Here is an 18,977-nt window from a genome sequence, read left to right on the forward strand (position 1 = left end):
GTGCGGAGCTGACACAGCTCATCGCTGACAGTAGCGGGAAAGATCCCGCACGTCCCATCAGAGAGGGTTCACCCAAACCCCATGGCAGATGAGAAACTGAGGTTCAGGAAGAGCCCCAGATCTCAGGCGTAGTAATGGCAGAGTCAGGCCTCCAACGCAGGCCTGACTCCAAGGTCAAGTCCTTCCCCACCTCCTCCAAGCGAACAACGAAATGCTTCTTGCCCAAGTCTCCAGCTCCGTGCTCACACCCCGGTGCCTCCCTGGAGGAGGCCCCACTTCCAACAACGCCCAAAGATAGCAAAGGTACGTTTGCTGTGATTTATGGCTAATAAACTCCAGTGGGCTCATGCTCAACTGCAGTCAGACCCTCCATCTGCCCAACAACCCACGTGCCATTTTTCTTCTTTGCTTTTGTTTCTCCTGTCTACGATCACCCAGTTACAGAATTGGAACTAACGTCCACCTCCCTCCTTTCTGAACTGCTGTCCACATGGCCATCAAAGACACCCCCCGGCTTACAGCCTCCACCTGAGCCTGCAATCACATGGGAATGAGAATGGATCAAGGACAAGGGATCAATGCCTTCAAAACTGACAGAAAGTCATTCCCAACTGGAATTCTATACTTCAATCCGCTGAGACAGTGAAGACATTCCTGGCATTGTCAGTCACGTGAAATGCCAGAAAACTAACCTCTCCTGGACCCTTCTCCAAAAAGACCACACAGATGGGCGGGGGGTGTCTCTGTGAAAATGAGGAATAAGCTGAGGAAGGGAAAGGAGACCCAACATATGAGGCAAGAGCATCTCCAGGGTGAGGTGAAGGGAGACCCTGAGGGCAGCTGTGCCAGGCTGAGGGAGCGGCCCGTGCAGCCTGGAGCTGCTGACGGCTCAGGGAGGGACTGTGGGTCAGCGAGATGGGATTCACAGAGTAGCCGATGCTTCTGAATGTCTGAGGGAAGTGCTGGTGAGGTGAGAACGTGGGGGCCAAATCAGTAATGGATGCATAGAAAACGAAGTGAGGTTAAGAAGACTAGCTTCACTGAAGTGTTCTAACTTCACTTAGATTTGGGAAGTCCTTTGAGTACTCGGAGACAGATGCTAGGCCAGTACAGACTAGACTATTGACATCTGATATTTGTATTTGAGGGATAATCTTTACAAAGAACTAAGTTTTCCAAGAACACACACACAATTAGTATCCAGAGTGAAGATAGAAAAGTTGTGCGGGAGAGAAAAAGTGACCGGAGTTCATGATGTGGCTCAGCTGTGACTTGTACGGGGCACCACTCCAATGAGAGGGCGAGAAGACGGGATGGGGGATGTGGAGGGCGGAATGGCTCTCCTGTGGCTCATCAACGCCTAAAGCTGAAAAGCTAAGACGTGGGGCACATCACTTAGAGATGGGGAGGTAGCATGGTGAGCCCAGGAGAGATGAAAGGGGTGGTTTCTGACGTGGGGAGGAGGAAATCCGGGGAAGAGAAAGGGTGCTGCTGTTTTCCATAACAAAGGTTATGGAAAGATTTGTATCCTCAAACTCTGCACATGTGTAATTTTTATAAAAATAAAAATAGAGAGAGAGAGAAAGAGAGAGAGAGAGAGAGAGAGAGAGAGACTGTTTCCCCTAAGAGGCTACTTCTCATACAGGAGAGACAGGGAGAAGCCAGCTTCCTCCTGGGTGCCGGCCTGACTCCAGGGCAGGATAAGAGGCTACTTCTCATACAGGAGAGACAGGGAGAAGCCAGCTTCCTCCTGGGTGCCGGCCTGACTCCAGGGCAGGATGGAAGGCGGGACTCAGGCACACACTGTCCAGGCCCAGAGGACACCCTGGCTGCCGCTGTGCTCCACCCTCTGGGGCCACCACGTGTGGGGTGGGGACTCCACATCCTGCATTCCCTCCTCTCAGTGTTGAGCCCCTGCTGCCTGAGACCCCCTACAGGAAGGGGAGGCAGTGCCTGGTGAAGAAATGGATCCTCCTTTAAATTTTAATGGGATGCATTTAGGTCTTCCCTGACAGTCCACGGGCTCCCGGGACTCTGGTCCCAGCTACTCAGACACTCAGTCTGCCCCACGATCAATATGTCTTCTTTCTTTCCCATTTCACTTTTCACGTTGTCTTTTTATTTTTTTCTGTCAGTGACTTGGGTTTCTTAGTGACACAACCAGCTTCCTCTAATGTCTGGAGCAGGTGTTCCCCGGGAAGTCCTTTGAGCACCCAGGAGAAAGATGCTGGGTCAGCAGAGTGTCAACCCAACTAGACTATTTAACATCGAATATTTTTATTTGGGGGATCATCTTTACAAAGGAATAACTTTCCTAAGAACAGAAATTTCCTGCTTTTGTTTGCTAAATAGCCATTCACAGATCTATTGTTGCTGAAGGCCTAGAGCCATAGGTGGCTTGGACAGGAGAAAAGACATCTGGATTAGGGCTGAGTAACCTCCCCGCCTTCCACCTGCAAACCATCAATTCTGCTTGCATCATAAGCAGCATTTTTCTTTTGTCCTGTTCCTATAGGAGAACTGCCCTTCTCCTCACTGGTTTGGCCCCACCCCCTCCCACCTGCTCTGTGACTCTGCTCCGCCCTCTGTCCCTTCTGTCTCTCCAGCAGTGTTAGCATCTGCCCTGCTATGAACCACTGCCAGCAGCGTGTGCACACACAAGAGGAGCTCTCGGTTTAAACACTCACCTGCTTGACCTCACACTCCTTCCAGCTCCACCCCTCAGCCCCCATCTTCCCTGCTTCCCTCCACAGCCAGCCTCTTAGGACAGAGGCTGGCTGGATGGCCCACTTGGCTGGAGCATTGCCCTGTATACCAAAAGGTTGCAGGTTCCATTCCCTACCAGAGCACATACCTAGGTTTTGGTATCCTATCTAATAAAAGAGTAATATGCAAATTAACCATCACTCCGTCACAAAAGATGGTGGCGCCCATAGCCATAAGATGGTGGCGCCCAGTCCCCTCAGCCCCGCCACTGGAGTGTTTGGGCCTGTCGGCCCGGCCAGGGGTTGTAGGGACCAAGTGGAGAGGCAGGATCCGCCCACTCCGGTAGAGGATCAAGCCTCGCTGCTCTGCCGCCTCTGGAGTGTCTGCAGCCAGCAGGGCCTGCTTGGCTGTCGCCATGGTGACCCACGAGCAGGCAAGCGTGTCCGCAGACAGCACCCAGCAGGGCCTGCTTGCCCATCGCCGTGGTGTGGAGCAGGCAGGCCCCGCAGAGAGCAGAGAACCACGGGGAGCAGGCCCAAGCCATCAGTAGGACATCCCCTGAGGGCTCCCAGATTGGAGAGGGTGCAGGTCGGGCTCAGGGGACCTCCCCTCGTGCACGAATTTCATGCACCGGGCCTCTAGTATATATATAAAACTCCTTCAAGTGGAACAATACACAATTAAAACTCTTCAAATAATTTCTTTAACAAATGTCCCAAGAGCCCAATGAATCACATGGTTCTTCAGCAAAGCTCTGGGGAGAATCCAGTGGAGACATGAGTTGGAGCCTAGAGATGGTATATAGAGTTCCCCTGGAAGGGAAATTAGACCGAGAAGAAGGTGCTGAGCCCTGAGGACCCTAATGTTCAGAGATGAGGAGATGAGGCAGAATCCCCCAAGACATGAGAAAGTGCCACCAGCAAAGGAAGAGGTCAAGAAAGATGCCACCCTAGAAACCAAGTGGACAAAGGGCAGCGAGGAGGGGGCAGGGGTCAACTGTGTCCTGTGCTGCCGACAGGTCAAGGTGAGCAGATGTGAGCAGTGACCTGGACATTCTGCAGGGTGGCGGTCACTGCTGACCTCCATAAGAGCAGTTTATGAGGGTGAGGAGCCCAAGGTTAACCTGGAATGGTCTGAGAGAGGGTAGGAGGAAAGACATGGACGTGAGTGAGTACAGTCAACTCCTTCAGTTCAGAGTTTCTTTAAAGGGAAGAAGAAAAATCAGTGATATAGATCCTGTGTTCTAAAGGTGGGATAATTTAAGTTTGAACATGCTGAGTTGAGTGGTCAGCAGGGAGGCAGTGGCTGGAGTGAGGTGTTGGGGTGTGCTATGGTGCCTGAGAAGGGATGGCATCCACTCACTCCGACAGGATGGTCTTCCCTCAGCTCAGCACCTGAGTCATGAAGTTGGCAGGGTCTGGCATGGAATCTTTCTGCTAAAGGCCTGAAGGGCTTGGGGGCAGTTCTAGGCAACCCCATGCCCAGGAGTCACCCTATCCCACCCTCCCTGGCCCAGCCCACTGTCGGGCTTCTGTTCTGTTGCCCTGCTTTCCAATTCTAAGTTGAGGCTGGGCTGCCACTCTAAACGCAGTCCTTCCCTGCCCCTGTGCATGACCACCTTTCTGAGTATCCCCCACCCCAGCTGGCCTGGTCTGTGTCTCTCACCCCCTCTCCCACCCCCAGTTGGGCCTGGATGACTACTGTCGGAAGCCAGGTAGTTTCCATCATGTCTAGTCTCTTCCTCTTCCACATCAGCCCTTTGGGCTGAGCTCCCATCTTTCCTTGCAACAAGTGAACTTGAGTTAGGACAATACAGGCACCACCCTCAATGAACAATATAACTTTGTCTATGTGAAAACAACATTCCCTGACAAAGGAGCCCTTCTAAAACGACCAAGGCAAAGGCGCAGGTGCTGGGGAGAGAGCCAGCACATTCCTGATGGGCCTCCCAGAGGCTGCCTGGGAAACGCAGGCTTTGTCCAGGTGTGGAAGTGACAGGGAACGAGACGGGTGTGTGAGTCGGGAAATCAAGCCAACAAATAGGAATCATACACAGTGTGCATGAAGCATGGCCCTTGGATCCAAGTCAAGAGGGGATTGGGGGAGACAGGAATGATTCTAGCACCGGTATTATTAAACTAGGGGTGTGGAGGGACCTGGGAGGTTAGCTAGGGGAGAGGGTTGAGTGCTGTCCTTTGAAGGCTGAATAGGGTTTGGCAATGGGCAGCCCCAGCAGGCACAGGGTGAAGCACAAAAGGGTGGGTCAGAGGTGGGCCTGGAAGAGCAGGCTGAGCTTTCACTGGATGCTGGAGGTGAGGCAGCCACAGAGACCCTGGAGCAGAGGCGTGGCACAGGCAGAACCACAATCAAAAACACTCAGTGGCACCAGCATGGGACCCTGGAGAGAAAGAGACCAGAGCCACAGCACAGGGAACGAAGAGAAACCACATACGAATCACGGACCATGTCATGTAGACACCAGAATTTGGGGACTAATAGGAAGGGGAAGGACAGGGGAGAAGAAAGCATCCAAGATGACACTAAGGTTTTGAGTGTGAAGCGCTGGGTGCATCGCCTGAGATCTAGATGTGGAAGAAGACGCTGTTGGTGGCAACGGGAGGGTGAGGTTGGCATATGCTGAGTTTGGTGCCCTGGATCTCCCAGGCAAAGGTGCCCAGGAGGCAGGAGAAGCAAGGGTCTATAGTTCAGGAGTGAGGTCCTAGCTGGACACCCAGATTTAGTGTCCTTGGGGCAGTGATGAGGTTTGAAACCAAGGGGATGAATGACATTGACAAGAGAGAACACTCAAGGCCAGGAGAAATCAGTCCAATTGACCAGGTACATGAGTCCCCATTGCACCCAGACTGCTGACCAACCTACCTTTCCTCCCTACCTGTCCCCATCTCACCCAGCCTTTCAGGCCTAGCTCTCTCTGATTACTCCTGCCCCAGGTGGGTCCCTTCCTGCTGTAAGCATCTCAACACTGGCAGTCCACACCTCAGTACCGAGCCTTGTACTGGTCCCCAGCACCAGGAGGGCAGAGTCTCAGCTTACCGCCTGGGCTTGTGATATCTTCTGGCACAGAGCACCCATAACGCACTGAATAAATAGCTCCTCCTTGATGGGTGGATTAATTAATCAATTCCTGGGTAGGAGGTCAAGGAGAAGAATAAGGTGACTAGTGAGTAGCTGACTAGCGATAAAAAGACTCGTCAACGTTGGGCTGGTGCAGCATCCACTTTTGTGTCTCATTGCTATGAATTATATCTCCATGGATCGACATCATCCATCTCTACAGATCAACATGGATACATCTCAGAAACACTGTTGAGTAAAAAGAAGTTGCAGCTGTTTGCTAAACCCACTGGAGTAGTCAGTGCTGTTTCCCACGTCTGCCTGGTTCCCCAGCACACGGCAGGCCTGCACTTCCCGCTGCCTCCGAGGCAGGAGGGCCCCGGGCTGCTCTGGCCCATGGCTTGGAGCAGAAGCGGAGGGATGGAAGCTTTAGGAGCCAGTGCACAGGTCGCCACCCCTCTCTTCCTCTCTTGGCCCCGCCCGCCTAGATCGCTCAGTGACTCCTAGGAGCAGAACCCCCTGCACACCCTTGTCAAATGTGCTGGAATGCAATGCAAATGCTTGCTGTGTTAAAAATAAAAAGGAAAGGAAAGGAAAGGAAAGGAAAGGAAAGGAAAGGAAAGGAAAGGAAAGGAAAGGAAAGGAAAGGAAAGGAAAGGAAAGGAAAGGAAAGGAAAGGAAAGGAAAGGAAAGGAAAGGAAAGGAAAGGAAAGGAAAGGAAAGGAAAGGAAAGGAAAGGAAAGGAAAGGAAAGGAAAGGAAAGGAAAGGAAAGGAAAGGAAAGGAAAGGAAAGGAAAGGAAAGGAAAGGAAAGGAAAGGAAAGGAAAGGAAAGGAAAGGAAAGGAAAGGAAAGGAAAGACCATGAATGCAGTGGGGGTGGGAGGCACAGCGGGACTCAGAGAGGACAGCTGACCTGCCACACGACCTAATCCCCCAAAGTGCTCAAATTGGATGTGACCTGTTGAGAGCATAAGGATATTTTTCACAGGTGACAGAACAGCATGAGATTAACCTGGAGGGAGACAGGAGAAATGGACGTAATAATATAAAATTCCCTGAGCCCAGGAACTCGGCCTTTACACGGGTCGCATAGCATTCTCTGACCATCTACAAAGTATGTGACTATCCCCTTCTGCAGAGGAGGAAACAGCGGGAGAAGAAGGGGACTGATGGAGTGGGACACAGGTAGGTGGGAGAGTTGTTCGGGGGCATGGATGACCTGGAAAGAGAGGGGGACAGAGCAGCTGGGACTGACAGCCTGGATGGACAGTGGGGCTAGGGGGGTGGGGAGGAGTGTGGACCGATGCCCGGGCTGCAGGAAGAGGAGAGGGCACTCAGGTGTAACTTTGCACCTTTCAGCTGAAGGCAGACTTTGTGGCTGAGACTTCAGCCAGTAGCTGGAGCTGTGAACCAACTGCGGTGGGAGAGGCTCCTGCCAGCTGCCCTCCCAGAGCTCAGGCTTCCTGAGGGACGAGGCAGCAGGGAGCCCCCTGGGAACCGGGTTTTTGGAGGCTGTTGCCTCTCAGGGCAGATGCAAAGCTCTTCACGCACACCAGCCCCCCTTGGCCCCAAGGACAGAGGGAAGAAGGCAAGTCCAGATGAACATGGCCTTCCAAGGACCCAATGCTGTGAGGACACAGAGACACACGAGGGCGCTCTAACCAAATAGCAGGGAGGAAACTGGTCCGTCCCCTGGAAAGAGGGCCAGTCAGCATTTGAAAGCCATGTGGTCTAGTGGTTCTCAATGGAGCCGCTGTTAGAACTCCGGGCAGGGCATTTCTCCCCCGGGGGGAGGTGTCCCTGCCACTTCAGGGAGTTTGCCATCCCTGACCCCCTGACAACCCAACTCCCCAAGTTTCATTTGCAAACACCCCTTCTCTGGACACTCCCTGCTGGTCAGGGCCGCTGGAGGGTGCCCCATGGGGACCCGCACCTCCCACTCTGACTTTGTGAGTTAGGCACCTACAGGTGCTGGAGAACTGCAGGCCCCGGTGACAGCTCATGCTGGTGGGGGCTGCCGTCCTTGGGAGGTAGTTTTTCTCATGCCGTTGTCCTTCAGGACTGGGTGGGACGAGGGCTGTATCGAGAACACTGGGGACACAGACACAGGACCCTGAGACAGACACCATGGAACCTGCTTACAGACACCCATGTCCCAGGGAGCAAACATGTGGCCACACAGAACACAGCTCGCACAGAACTCCCACAAAGCGAATCTGAGACAAGGCACACCTTCAGAGCCCAGAGGGCCCCACCATCATGAGTTCTGAGATGTCTACATCGTTAGGTTCCCAAAGACAAACGCCAAGGTGAAAATCCAGGGATGAGACGCTAAGTATTTACCAACCGATGAGCCCTGGCCGCTGGCCACTCGGCACGGAGACTGGTGTAAACATGTGGCACGTGCAAGGCACTGCAAACTGCCTGGTTGGCAGAGCGTGCGTGCCCTGTGGGACACAGGCGTGCCAGGATGGCTGCTTGGACGGACAGAGGTGACGTTTTGGGAACACATACCACAAAGGCAGTCTGAGCAGACCCGGGAGACTCACTATCAACCCCAGTGCAGGACTGGAAACCCGCCGGCACCGACACAATGAGGGGCTGGAGGAAGACCCAGGCCCACCAGCCTGCAACACCCAGTGTTCCCACCCCCCACCAAGCAGCTGATGTTCCCAAACAGAGGTGGCCTGCACATCCCACAGTGGTGGCACCTGCTGGGAGGCACAGCTGGAACTCGAGGGCATCTGGGGCATGGCCCTGCGTTTGAGATGTTCACCACCTCAGAACGCAGATCGGCCCACCCCAGCCCTCAGGCCAGCCGGGCATGACCTCTGACTCCATAGGGAGCAGACATTGCAAACCAAACGTGATTCTTACCCTCCTTCGAAGATTTTGATCCTCGCTGGCTCCCCTCTCTTGGAGGCGGGAGCATCCTCCTCGGGCTTCCCTCGCGTCTCTTCTTCCTTCTCCACTCTAGCTACATCTTTCTGGCCTTCCGGGGAAACCAGCGAAGGGAGGTGAACCTGGCCCACCGCAGGAAGGATAAAATCATTGCCGGTTACATGGTAATAATGGAATGATGCCTTCAACGGCATTGCTTGCTTACACTCAATCGGGGCTCACTTAGTCTCCACTCTGCCCTGTGAGGAGGTGCTGTAAGCCCACTTTATAGAAAGAAGGATGCTGACCCCCAGAGAGGTGGAGTCCCTTATTCAAGGCCAAGGGGTTAGTTCATGTCAAAACGAGAACTCTGACCAGGTCTTTTCCACGGGAAGACCAGGTCGCTCTTTCTTTTACACTGGCCAGGGAGCTGCTGGGGACAGGTGCTCATCTTGGTCTCCTCAGTCAGGCCAGCACCCAAAATAGGGCCTGCCTCTCAGTGAGGGCACGTCAGGAATGCTGAACTAATAATGAAGACTCTGCCTGTGGAGACTAGTCTAATTCTCCTTTACCGATCAGACAGTCAAGGTCACCTGGCAGGTTAAGGGCACTGCTGGGAGCAGAACGCAGGTTTCCTGAAGGCCCTGACCAACAGGACCTCCCAGAGCTGGGCTCAGAGAGGCTGTGTGGGCACTGACGGGCATGCACCTGAGGGTGGGCAGGCTCTGGGCTGGTCATCGAGGGAAGCTATTCTCTTCCACAGGCCTTAGTGGCGAGAGCTGGCTGGATGAGGACATATTTGTATTTGTATTTTGATCTCATGAAAAACTTTATTAGGTAGGTAAGACCCAGCAATTCCATTAGAAAAGAGCTATTTTTCTCCAGTGCCCGAGGCAGAATCAATTGGTTTAGGACTAAATGACCAACATGGCCACTCTCTTCTGCTTACACATACTCTCCTTTGACATCCGGGTTTCCTTGGTTCCTATCTGACCTGGGACTGACTCAGAGCACTCCAGTTTTGCTTATGAAACTTGGGCGAGCCACCTTACAAAGGTGTGCCTGTCATTTGTTTCTGAGTTAAATGCTATTATTATTTTATATTAAGTTGTTGATTTCTGCCAAGAGGGAAGCATTTACATTCTGATAAATGTTGTTATTAATGAAATGAACTCACTTTTGTAGTAATGTGGTATATGGCAAAAATGGGCTTTATGGGACACTGTGGCTTATTTCACAAATGGACAGCCAGGCTTTCCAAGCCCTTGTTAAAAGAGAACATATCGTTTAGACCCCTGATGGCAGCAGGGGGTGGGCCCACCCTTGAATAGGGAGCCGTGATGCTGGGCTGGCAGCTGGAGCCTGCAGTGTCGGGAATGAGATTCTCATGCTACTTCATGCCACTGTCATGAAGAACCTGCACTGCTTATAGCCAGCGGGAGAAGCAACTGTACGCCCTGGTGCTTGGAAAATATGAGAATTGCAGTCCCCATGCTAGCCACCACACCTTCCCCGACAGCACGTGTTGGGGCTGAGCAGGAAGGCAGTTGGCTAAGAACCAGGGAATCTGAGTGCCACTGCATGCTGGCAGGAAACATGCCAGCGAGTCAAGTGAAATATTCCAAAAATATTTTGCAGGGTTCATCTCATTTTAAGAATTTCAAAGTTCAATCTGATGACTGTCCAGCCCAATTAAGCCAAATTAACTCTTCCTTTTTATTAAATGACCTTTTAATATCCAGCCATTACAATAGAGAGGCAGTCCAGACCATCTGAGAGGGCTTTGGAATGAGATCTAGTTTTGAATCCAGGCTCTGCCGTTTATTCTGTGGCCTTGTGCAAGTTGCCTAGCTTCTCTGTGCATTGCCTCCTTATCCATAAAGTGGCCATAGAGTACCCTAACTTACAAGGTGGTTGTGAGGATAAAAGTAAAGTTTATCACAGTACCTGCCACACCGTAGGTGCACAAGTAGTTATAAGTATGAACATAATTACAACAGCCTCTGGGGAGTACGTGTAGCTATTAAAAAACACTGAAGAGCAAGTCAGTAATGATGTTTATTGCAAAAGTGGAAATCTCATTTAGGGATATCTGTAGACTGACACGGGCATTTAGAGAATAAATTTGGGAAACAGTTCTGTGAGAATATCCAGCTGAGCTAAAAACAAATTCAATGCACAAAATTCACTCAAGGATAAAGAGGAGAGTATGAATATAGGAAAGTTATAGAACACGATTTTGTTCATTTGTCTATAATATGAATTGAGTTTAGTAGATTTCTGCCTGATTTGGCTAAAGCACCTGATCTGAAGACACACTTTAAGGTTCTCTTTCCTCAAATAATTGAAAAAAGTAAAGTAGACTTTCTGGAGTCAGACAGGTCTGAGTTCAAATTCTAGGCTTGGCAAATATTTGCCATGTGACCTTGCCCTCTCTCACCCTCCGATTCTCTGTTCCCTCATCTGTAGAATGGAGATGGTCCTGCTATCTCAGAGGTGGAGATGAGTACTGAGTAGATTCAAGGGCAAGCACAGTGCCTGGCACAGTGAGGCTGCTCAATCAATAGACCAATTGTTATTTCACAAATGCCAACTCAGCATAACACATCATGGCCTGAATCCTTAGGCAGCCTTGTCAGGGTCTGAAGGTGTCATCTATCAAATGTCAAACTTACTGAACTTGCAGGGACTCATTCATTTTATTTAGTTCCTGATGCAGCCTCAGGTCAGAGGCAATGGAAGAGTAAATATGCACCCTTCGTGGGGCTAGGTGTTACCACACAGCGTAGATGGGTCAAGCTCTGAGTGACATCGCCACCTATTGGTAAAGAGGGATATTGCCTCCCAGCTTTAGCTGCTATCCTAGAGAAAAGACTGTTTTAGGAGTTGTGTCAAATTCTAGACTCTTTGGAAATGAGTATTTCAAGTTGTGCCAGAGAACAGAAACAGCGGATATAAAGAATAAGAAAAGCAGGAGAAGACTAATAGGACAGGAAAAGCATATGATGGAGTGGTATAAAGTTCTAAAATTGTTGTAGGTATTCCTATCAGTCAAGTTTTCCAAACAGTCTTTTAGAGAATTGTTTTTTTCCTGGCTGAGATTGTGTTTTTGATTTTACAATAGCAGCTAATGGGAAAGCAGGATCACTTTAAAGCTTACTTTACTGAAATGTATCTATTCTGATTGCATGAGGGACACACTGACAAAGGAACCCAATATATGTTTCCTGGTAAGGTGACCATACCCAGCTGACAGAGAAGAAATCTGCCCACTCATCTGGCACTAACTTTGCAAATGGGACCTGAGGAGAATGTGGCTGTAAAAGCTCATCAACGGTTTTAAAAATCAGTGGGGAGAAGAAAAATAAGACTGAACTTACCTCTGTCATGCGGGGCTTGTGGGAGCTGGATGGCACGAGCCTTCCTGTCTCAGGATGCGGAGCTATGGCCATGGTGTATGTCTCTTTGCTCACCTTCTGCTTAGACCTCAGGAGGGACAAAGCAGCTTTAGTGGAAACCCCTGGTAGGTTGGGGTTGTACAAACTTATGCACCAACCAGCGTAAACAGAGGACCTCCTATCTGCATGCTGGATGTGATTTGGCTTAATGTAGTTTAAATAGCACCAACTGACATTAGTGGTCGTGTGGAGGCTGGGGAACTGCAGTACCTTCTTTGAGTCCGTACCTTCTTGAGACTTGGCTGATTTGGGGGATGTTTCTGACAGAGGAAGAGAGCTGGGAGGTGCCAGTGAAGGGAGGTCAGGTTGTTCCTTGGAATCTTCTTTCTTCACACTCAGTGGGGGCAATCCTCTTCGGTGGTGTTTACCAGATGGCTGCACATATTCCTTCAAAGCCTCTGAGCCTGGAGCTGTCACATGGGGCAGTGTAGGGTGAGGAAGGGGAGTAATTTCCTTTGGGTCAGATGGATCTGTGGGCAAGCTAGACAGCAATTCTAGCTCCCTCCTGACCTGGCCCTGGCTGCCCAAGGGGGATTTCTCTGGCCTCTTGCCATCCTCAGTGCTGGTAAGCACCACACTGCATGATTTTAGCAGTTCCAGTTTTTCATCTGCCTTGGAAGCCTCCTCTTCCTTCACCCGTTTCTGCTGCTGGGTTTCCATGGTAAGTTCAAGGCTGCCAGCTGGTGAAAGGACACGTTTGCTTCCCCCCACTGTCGATGAACTCCCCTCCAGGCTCAAGACACCCTCTGATGACAGGGAAGTGCCTTTTCTTTCAGGTAATGCCACAGGCACTCTCAGGTATGGAGTCTGGAAACCTCTGCTCTGCTCTTCACTTATCCCAGCTGGCCCAAGCCTAGCTTCGTACACATCTGCCCCACACACTGTCGTCCCTTTACATGAGGGCTCCTCAAACTTAGGAAGAGCTATAGTTGCTGAGCTGCCTTGGGACTGGGTGACCAGGATCTGGGAGAGGGTGGTGTACATGGCACTCCCATAGGATGGCATGTTGGTCTGAATTCGGACGGGTACAACCAGGGATACCATGGTATCTGGACAGGCGGGCAAGGCCAACGGAGGGGCTGACATGGGCACTGAGGAGCTGGATGGGGGAGGCACCGGGGGCAGCTGGATGTTACTGCCGTACTCTGTGCTGGAGGAGAGGCCAGCTGTTCCTGTTGCCAGTGGGGCCAGGCTGGTTTTAATCTGTGGCAGACGACTTTCCACATCGCCAGGGAGCTGAAGGGAAAACTGGGATTGGAGAGGCAGGAAAAACCCAGAAGAGAGTGCTGAGGAGGACGGGTATGGCATGGGGAGAAATGAAGTGGGCTGCCGGAAGGGGATGCTGGTAGGGTGAGGCATGAGCTGGGGGAGGGGGAGTTGGCTTGGATGCAAAACAGTAGGTTGGAGAGGAAATGGCGGGGCTTGAAATAAGGAGGGAGGAATTGGGGGCATGGAGTACGGTGCGGAGAGGAGGCTGGACATGGACTGGGAGGAGAAGAATTCTGAAGACTGTCCTGGCTCGTGCTGCAAGAGGTGCTGGAAGGAGAAGAGGGAGACGGGTGGGGGCAGACATGGTTTCTCATGCAGGGGCAGCTGGGCAATGGGGTGGTGGAGCACCTGCAGTGCTTCTGTGAAGGGTGGAGTGGACCCCAGTGGGGGTCTGTCCTGCACCTGGCCTTTGCCTCCTGGGTGCCCAGTGTGTGAGGTGGCGGCTGAGGAAATCTGGGGCAGTGAGCTTTTGGCCACAGTTTTACTGGATGAGGGCTTTGGCTCTTCACTCTCCTGTCTTCCCATGGGGGTGGCCTCCAGCTCTGTTTCTGGAAACCTGCTCAGGGAGGCCTGTCTCACCAAAAAGCATTTCCTTCTCTCTGGAGGGGCCGCTGGGGCTGCGGGGGCTGCGGGGGCTGCTGGAGCCACTGGGGCTGGGGCAGAAGGGCCTGCCAAGGACAAGCTGCCACAGTCAAAGGATTTGCTGCGCCTCTCGGTCATGTGGGCCGAATGGGAAACGTCGGGACTCTGCTCTGAGGCTGACCTCCGCATCTCCCGGGTGTGTGTGTGGTGGCTGGGGACCGTCAGCATGTGCGTGCCCAAGGGTTTGGAGCGTGTGTCGGATGACAGCCTGGGGACCTCGGCTTTTCCGTGGTCGTCCCTTTCAAAGGAGGCAGAGCGGCTAGACCCACTCACAGAGACACTGCTCTCCTGGCTGGGGCTGCGGGACAGAGGCAAGGAGGACTCGAAGCTGGATTCCCCCGACGACTGGGCCATCTGCGCCAGGCGCAGTCTCTTCTTCTTGGGTGGCAGCTTCTCTGCCGGGAGCTGGGCAAGGGTCTGGCTGCGCTGGGGCCACTGGAACTCCTCCGTCTTCTCGGGCTCCTTCGGGGGCGGCTCGGGCTCTGTGTCCTGCCGGTCGGGCTCTTCGGTCACCAGGATCTCAGGAACCTGAATGTTGGGCTGGCGGACCAACTTGGGCTGCAGGGAGTGAGCTGAGCGCCCGTGCGGGGTGGGCGGGGGCGACGAGAATGGGGCTGGGGCCGTAGACTTGTCTTCCCCTTCCAAGCCACCGGCTTGCTCCAGAGAGTCTGACTTCTCAAAGGAGCTGGTGTGCTGGATGACAGAAATTTCTTTGGACGTTGTTCTCCTCTCCTTTCCTGATTCCGAACCAGACCCTGGCTTAGGAGTCCTTGGCTGGAAGCCCGAGGTTCCCTCCAGGGAGGGCACTGACTTACTTGGTTCTGCTGGTGACTTGGTGGCCTCCAGGGGAAGGTTCCGAGCAGCATCGGATGGCCTGGGGCTGCCAAACTGACTTTTCGTGGACTCAAAGGCAGGTGGCTCCTCCTCGTCCCCAAGGCTCTTCTCTTTCCTCCTCTTCCTCAATGGAGTGAGCTCCAAGGTGGCCCCCAGTTTATAATGCATCACCTGGGACCAGGGCTCCTGCTCGGCCGGGCTCTTCTCGGCTTCCAGAGACATGTGAGCACCTGCAGAGACCGGCTTGGGGATCTGAAGCTCTGAGCAGTAGTATTTCTTATGGGCTTCGTAGTTGTCCCTTTTCTTGTACCGAGCACCACATACGTTACATTCATAGATCACCCCTTTCGTTTTCAAGCCCTTCTTGGTCTTTTTGGTGAGTTCACTTTCCTTGGGTTCTGGCTCGTCTGCGGGTTTGGGGGCTGTGTCCTTGCTACTTGGCCCTGCCTCCTCGGAATACTCCCCTCCCAAAGGTAGTTCGATGGCCGGCTGGCGCTTGAGCATCCGCGGATGGGAGGTAAACACTTGACTGCTGCGGCTCAGGGCTTCGGAGTCGGTGACGTGGTCGTCGAAGGAGTAGCTACCGCGGAAGGTGTGGTGGGGGGTACTGAGGGTGCAGGCGGCAGAAGGCATTGAGTGGCTTCTCAGCAGAGGCACAGGGGGGGTGGTGCTGGGCGGGTGCTGGAGGCTCATCAGTGATGGTTCCGGCTTCGTTTTCTCGCTGTGGGACGGCAGGGGCTCCCGGTAGAGGCTGGACTTGGGCGACTCCATGCTGCTGCGCCGCGACAGCGAGCTCCTCCGGGGCTTCACGCTGTCTATCTCGCTGGTGTCCACCACGGCCTCGTTGATGGTGATGAGCTTGGTGATGTGCTCGATGACCTGTGTCCGGGGCACAGACAGAGGCACCAGGCTGGGCTTGTCTTCGGTGGACAGGGGCAGGAGGGGCTGCGTGGAGGTGGCCGTCAGCATGGTGGTCCGCTGCCCGATCCGCCCGCACTTGCCCAGGATGATCTCGGCGTAGGACCTGGCGTTGGTGTTCGGGGGGCTGGCCTGCTGCTCGGCGCTCTCCGAGCGGGAGAAGTACCCGGACTCGGTGCTGCCTTTGCTGCCCGGGCTCAGAAACGCCTGCTCGTCGATCACCTTTTTCCTCTCGCTCAAGCGGAGTGCCAGCTTCTGCTTGATGGTGTGGGTGTCTTCAGGTTTATGGCTCAGGGGGTGTTCGGAGGAGGGTTCTGCGAATGGAGTGGGGTCCTCGAGTGACTGGGCTGAGCTGGACTGGGACAAGGAACAGCGCTCGTGGCTGGAACCCTGGCTCCCAGAGCTGTACAAGCCTCTGGACAGGAGGGGGTGCTTGGGCCTGGGGGAGAGCTCTGCGGGGTGAGCGGACGCCGTGCCCGTTTCCTCTTCCGAATCGGTGCTCTCTCCCTCGGTGGGCTCCTCAAACTCTTCCCCCGGGATCCTCTCCATCTCCAGCCCCGGGGGGTACAGCTCGCTGCCCACGCCCGAGGCCAGGCCGGCTTTGATGCGGTGGGCGTGGGACTTCCTGTGCTTGTAGAGGTTACTCTTGGTCTTGAAGGAGAAGCCGCAGGGGCCGCAGGGGTAGGGCCTCTCGCCCGTGTGCGACCGGATGTGTTTCTGGAGCACGCTGGGCTTGGCGCAGGGCCGGCTGCAGTACTGGCAGATGTACTTGCCCGGTTTCTGGGGTTTCCTCTCCTTCTTGGGGGCCTCTTCTGTGGGCTTCAAGGGGACCTGGGAGGGACGGGGCACAAAGACTTTGGGGAGGCCGGGCAGGTCTTCGGCGGGGATGATGGAAGCGTGGGGAGGCAGGAGCTGGCTCTGAGGAGGGAGCCCAGGGCTCATGAAGGAGCTTGAGGGTCCAGGTCTCAGGGGGTCGACCAGCTGCCAGGTGGACCCCTCCAGGAGGTGCTCAGGTTTGCCCGGCGACATGAATGCTGGTGTCAGAGGGTGCTGTGGAAGCTGGGAGACGTGGACAGAGGCTTCGATGGAGGACCTCGTGGGGGGCTTCTGCTGCTGGCCCGTTTTCTCCTGAGAGCCTTCCCTAAGAACCGGCGAGGGGCCTGGGAAGGGCTGCGGGGCGAGGAGCTCTTGGAGGGGGCCCTCTGGGGCGACAGCTGTGCTGCCGCCTGGGAACGGGGCACTGGCCGAAACCCTGGCCTGAACAGCCTCTCCTTTAGTCAGCCGCTTCCGGGGACTTCCCTCAGCCTTCTTGGTGCCCTTGACACTTTGTTCAGGATCCATGACCTCCGCGGAGACTTCCGGTGCTACTCAGGGAGGGTCGGGGCGGGCTGCATTTATGGGTAATCTGAGTGTCCCAAGGAGACGTCTGGCTTTGGCCACATTGGTCAAGAGCGGAGGAAGCCAGACCCAAGACGGTGTCGGGAGTTTTCTGCAAGTGTCACTGGCTGTGAGTGGACTCAGAGCAAGTCATTGGGGCTCAAACTATTCACGTGGGTGAGGCATGGCCCTCTACTTTGCAGACAGAAAGTGCGCCAGCACCTTCTGCCTGAATGTCTGTCGTGGGAACGTCATGAGGGACGTCAATGTTGCCATCGTGTTGTCTCAGTTGGCAGTGGCGAGTGGCCCCCCATGAGTCCCCTGTGTGCTATGTGAAGTGCTGAGGGCTGGAGACGGCTGTGTGCATGGCCCCGTCATCCCTGGTCCCGGCGGAGAGAAGCCGCGCTGGATGCCGCAGGTGGCTCCGTCCAGCCTCTTCTCCCCTGTAGTCCCGTGTTGGAGATCCAGAGCCGTGGAGGGAATTCACGCGCTTCTACGTGACAAAAACACACACAGGGAAATACACACACACACACACACACAAGAGAAGACAGAGTTACTGCGACTCATCCACAACCTGGGCATCTCCGACTGTGAAAGCCGGTGAGATCCCTAAAAGGTTAACCAGGGAGATTCAAGCAGAACCCACATCCCCTGGCTCTGCATGGCCAGGCACTGCCCAGCCATCCCTGACCCCATTCACACTGTTGTTGGGTGACCCGAATGCCAGCTGTGCTTCTGGGACTGGGACTGTGTGTGTGTTGGGGGTGGGGTGGGGTGGGTATCAGGCCTGTGAGAGTCAAGAGGCCTGGGCTCTACTCTGCTCAGTGAGCACCTCCTAGTGGGTTTTAACTCCCTAAGCATCAGCTGTCTAACCTAGGAAATGGATAACAATTCCTGCCTCAGCTATGCCTTGGGCCTGCAGAGGATCCAACATGGTAATGGTTGTGGATGCCATGGGGCAAAGGCTGGCTGGTGCAGGAGGAAGTGCTGGTGGGTATTCAGGAATGAGCTTTCCAAGGGGTAGATTGTCCTCAGGTGTTATTCTCTCTGGCCCTGGATTCCGAAGGTGTCCAGGAGGGGCATCACTCATGGCTTTTACTCCTTTGCTAACCCACCTCTGCAGCCTGCATTTTGTGGAGAAGCTAAAGCCACTGCCCTGGCTGTGGGAGCTCATGGTCTAACACAGGGGTCCTCAAACTACAGCCCGCGGGCCACATGCAAATACAAACATTGTATTTGTTCCCGTTTTGTTTTTTTTACTTCAAAATAAGATATGTGCAGTGTGCATAGGAATTTGTTCATAGTTTTTTTTTAAACTGTAGTCCGGCCCTCCAACGGTCTGAGGGACAGTGAACTGGCCCCTTGTTTAAAAAGTTTGAGGACCCCTGGTCTAACACAACCATGGCTACCTGAGCTGCCCAGCTAGTTGCCCAGCAATAGCTGGGAGGATCATCCTGGCACTAAAGAAAGTGCCCCAGGAGGGGGTCCTTGCCAAGCCAAGGGGCAGAGTTATTCTGGGTGGGTGCACCCTCCCGGGGGCAGCCGCAAGTCGGGCAGTCTAGGCTTCTTGGGCTCCAAGTGCACCTCAGGCCCTTCTTCCCAGCAGCATGGTCAGCATTTCAAAGCTGGAAGTCACTGTGGACTCCGTCTCAACCCACCTTTCTTTCCAGTGAAGGAAACTGAGAACCACAGAGGGAAGGTGGCCTTCTCAGGCCCCATGTTCCTAAGAGGCAGGGCTGGCACCTGAACCAGGTTCCCCGTGGCTGGAGTCCATTCCCCAACCACCCACAGGTGTCCATCCCCTGGGGAAGTGAC

General features: G+C 53.9%; 1 protein-coding gene across 1 annotated transcript in view; it reads right to left on the minus strand.

The window, feature by feature from the left end:
• HIVEP3 (human immunodeficiency virus type I enhancer binding protein 3) overlaps nucleotides 1-17,648 on the minus strand; it is a 54,370-nt gene extending 36,722 nt beyond the window's left edge. Inside the window, exons 1-2 of the mRNA XM_005866098.2 lie at nucleotides 12,042-17,648; nucleotides 8,659-8,804 (exon numbers count right to left, since the gene is read on the minus strand). Coding sequence (XP_005866160.1) covers nucleotides 8,659-8,804; nucleotides 12,042-17,123 — 5,228 coding nt within the window. The 5' untranslated portion in view covers nucleotides 17,124-17,648. The remainder of the gene's footprint in view (nucleotides 1-8,658; nucleotides 8,805-12,041) is intronic.
• Between the last annotated feature and the right edge of the window lie 1,329 nt (nucleotides 17,649-18,977).

Source organism: Myotis brandtii, unplaced genomic scaffold, assembly GCF_000412655.1.
Source record: "Myotis brandtii unplaced genomic scaffold, ASM41265v1 scaffold220, whole genome shotgun sequence".
Lineage (NCBI taxonomy): Eukaryota > Metazoa > Chordata > Mammalia > Chiroptera > Vespertilionidae > Myotis > Myotis brandtii.